Source organism: Henckelia pumila, chromosome 1, assembly GCF_033568475.1.
Source record: "Henckelia pumila isolate YLH828 chromosome 1, ASM3356847v2, whole genome shotgun sequence".
Classification (NCBI taxonomy): Eukaryota; Viridiplantae; Streptophyta; class Magnoliopsida; order Lamiales; family Gesneriaceae; genus Henckelia; species Henckelia pumila.
The window spans coordinates 62,364,426-62,368,199 of record NC_133120.1 but is presented as its reverse complement, the minus strand read 5'-3'; the positions used below and the strand labels follow the sequence as shown (position 1 = coordinate 62,368,199).

Here is a 3,774-nt window from a genome sequence, read left to right as displayed (position 1 = left end):
AGACAGGGTTGAGAGCAGACCAGTGGCTGAAGTGTTGTGTTTTCCTATTGCGGGGGTTTTTAATGGTTTTTTATACTGATTTTGATTTGGTTTTATAACACTATTTCTACTTTGGGTTTTTAGTCACCGGTTGTATACTGCCGGTTTGGGGTTGTAAACTCGTTTTATTCCACTGTTTGATTAATTTTTTAGGATTTTATTTAATTGCATGCTTAATAAGTTAATTAGTAGATGATCCAGGTCGGGTTCCTAAACCTATGGGTTAGGAATATAAATACTAAGCGTCTAGTGATAGGCTTGCTTCTAGAATTTGAGGGACATTTCTTGACTGCTAACTTGATGATGTTAGTAATGTCCGACTTTGACGGTATATTGGGAGTAGATATGCTGATGTTGTATCATGCCATTTTGGAGTGTCACCAACGAATAGTAAAGTTTCAACCCGATAAGGGTGAGAGTTGGTTCTTTTATGGTGAGGGAGCACGACCACCAATGCCTCTTGTGTCAGCTCTGAAGGCCTGTCGTGCCTTAGGTTCAGGCGGGGAAGGTTATCTCATCTACGCTATTGATACCAACACCAGTAGCCGTGGTATTGGTCATATACCAGTAGTCAGCGAGTTTTCCGATGTTTTCCCTGACGATATTCCTGGTTTTCCACCAATTTGTGAGGTGGAATTCAGAATTGATTTATTGTCAAGAACTGCACCAATATCTAGAGCACCGCATGGTCTGGCTCCGTCAGAGATGCGGGAGTTGAAGAAATAGTTACAGGATGTGCTCGATAAATAATACATTCGTCCGAGTGTTTTCCCATGGGGAGCACCAGTTCTATTTGTCAAGAAGAAGGATGGATCGATTTGGTTGTGTATAGATTACGGACAACTGAACTGTGTCACCATCAAGAACAAGTACTTGTTTCCACGCATTGATGATTTGTTCGATCAAATCCATGATACTTTTGTTTACTCCAAGATTAATCTGAGATAGGGATACCACCAGATGTGTGTTCGAGACTCAGTGTAGTGACCATACCAAGATCATCTAGTATTAACCTTAATAAGCATGCAATCAAGATAACTTAATAAATAGATAAAACAATGGAAACTAAAACTGTTTTTACAAACCAAAACCGGCGGTATACCACCGGTAACTAAAACCAAAGGTAACAACTGTTTAAACAACCATAACCAATAACCAGTAATAATTAGTGGAAACTTGCTACATCCACATTAGCAGCTCTCAACCCTATCTCGACCCACCGGCGTCGTCCAACCAGAGACTGGCCCGTCGAAAAAGGTGTCCAAAAAACAAAAACACTGGACAACGACTACATTCAATACGATAAGTACGAGTATAAAAACCTAGTATGATGCATGCAAATGATGAGGTACTAGTGTTTACAATATCTACTTAGTTTGGGTGTCAATGAGTATGTAGTACCATTTGGAATAAATTCCGCTGGGTACATCCACACACTCGTTTGAACCACCATAGAGTCAGTCCTTATCAACATGACTTCTCCCGGTTTCAGACAATATAACAAGGAATATAGGGCTGAGCAACCTTGTGAGGCCCATTCCATCAAGCCCAAGTACCACCCCGGTCCAAATCTCTACTAGATATTTAAAACTCAATTCTTCCAACACTCTCGGAGGGATTCTGAGTTAAAAATATAATCATCTCTCAAAAAAACTCTCTCTCCCATTCTCTCTCCCAAAGGAACGATGAAAACTCTCTCTTTCCTCTCTCTACAAAGAAAGTGAACGTGAAGTGTCATCTGGAAGGATTCAAGCCCTCTTGCAGTCAACGTTAAATTCAACATTAGAAAAAGATGGTAAGTGGAATGTGTGTTTTTTTGATACTTTTATATTATTTAATCTCATGATATATTATGTATAAATCTACGTTCAACTATTTGGGGATAGTTTACTACAATTATTTTGTTTACGTTGATCTTGCCTATAACCTTGTCTAGTAGGGTTAAACTAGACACCTATGATCCAATCTGGGAAGTAAAGCCAAATACATATGATCCAGTCTGGAGAGTTAAGCCAGACATTATGATCAATTATGGGGAGTAAAGCCAAAAACTCATGATGCAATCTGGGGAGTTGAGCGAGATACTTGTGTATAATTTTGATCTTGTGAATTATAAAAATATTTTGATATTTTAAACCAGAAAATATGAGTATACAATTTAGGATCGAGAATATACTAAGTTTTTGGGTTGGTGAATTGCTTGGGATTGAACATATTACTGTTTTTTCCTTGTTTTAGTTTGGAACTTCTTATTTAAATTTTGGGTAATTGATTGTTAGGTTTGGCAATAAAGTAATGTGTTGAATTTATTTTCATGGGGTTGTAAATTAATTGTTTGTTATTGTAATGCCCGAAAATATTAAATTATTAACTATGGAATTTGAGAATTAAATTCCATATTATGGGTTAATATTGATTTGAGAGGTTATGAAAATGATAGATTTAATTTTTGAGGCAAAAATATTTAATTTGAGAATTTACGGATTTTGAGAATTAAATTCCGAGAATTCTTAAATTAAAAGAATAAATATTTGATTTGAATATTTATGGAATTTAAGATTAAATTTCATGTTTCGGGAATTAAAGAAGATTAATTTTGAAGATACAACCCGATCAGGGACTGGTTTGCAAATATCGAAGTTTGAAGGGCTAGAGTGCAAAAGGCCAGGATTATTTAATTAATCCAAACTTATTTTATTCTAATCCAAGTATATTTAATTTAGGAATATTTAGAGTTTCGATTTAAATTCTAATATTCTTAAATTATTTTGGATTGAAATTGAATTAAAACGAAGGCCGAGGACTGAATTGCAATTAATGAAGACTTGAGGGATTAAATTGAAATTTATGTAATAAATATCTGATATTGAAGATTTATCAGCATGTTACGTGTATTTACATGAAAATATCAGAAAATGAAAGCAGAGTCGAGAACCCTTCTCGTTTGTTTTAGATTTTGATTTTTCAAATCGCCGTATCTTTTGATCCGGTTATCCGATTTCGATTCCGAAAATGTTCTGGAATCATTGCAACGAGGACTTCGATTTGATGTAAGTATTTTGATGCTTCACATACATTTCGAAATCAGTATGTTGGAAAGAACAGACGTTGAGCATGAATTTTGAGTTTTGATGGTTTATATCTTTCCGTATAGATGTCGAATCGGTTATTTGAAGTCGTATGATTTCTCATGAGTTGTCACAGCATGTATCTCGAATGTATACTTCTGATATGCTGGGAATATGATGTTATTTTGCTGATATGTGGATGAGAAGACATAATTGAAGTTGAAAATGGTTTCGATATTAAGTCGGTTACCGAGTTTTAATCGCTACGTCGTCGATTCGTGTTTTTGGACCGTTTTGATAGCCTATGATTGAGACGATATGTTCTTGAAGATGATGTTAATGTTGTAGCAATTTTATTCTTAATTTCAGATTAGTTTTGAAGGCTGAAACTCAAGAACTTTGAATCCGAACCGAAGAAGAAGACGTTGAGGTTTGAAGCAATATGATTGACGACATATTGATGATTTTGAATCGATATTGAAATTCTTGAATAGAATGAAGATTTATATGAATGTTTTGATGCTATGTTTCAGATTTGAAGCATTCAAAACAGAAAAAATATGAAAGTATAATGACGACATCGCAAGTCAGGGAGTTTGAAACTCAAGATCGATTATTCTTGAGTTGTCCCGCAAAAACCACATACTTGTTTATGTTTCGATTTGAT

At 35.2% G+C, this 3,774-nt stretch overlaps 1 protein-coding gene across 1 annotated transcript; it reads left to right on the top strand.

Moving 5' to 3' along the window:
* Positions 1–351: 351 nt before the first annotated feature.
* Positions 352–765, top strand: LOC140863450 (uncharacterized). Its single transcript, XM_073266898.1, has one exon. It carries the CDS (start codon positions 352–354, stop codon positions 763–765), a length of 414 nt encoding a protein of 137 aa, XP_073122999.1.
* The last annotated feature ends 3,009 nt before the right edge of the window (positions 766–3,774 follow it).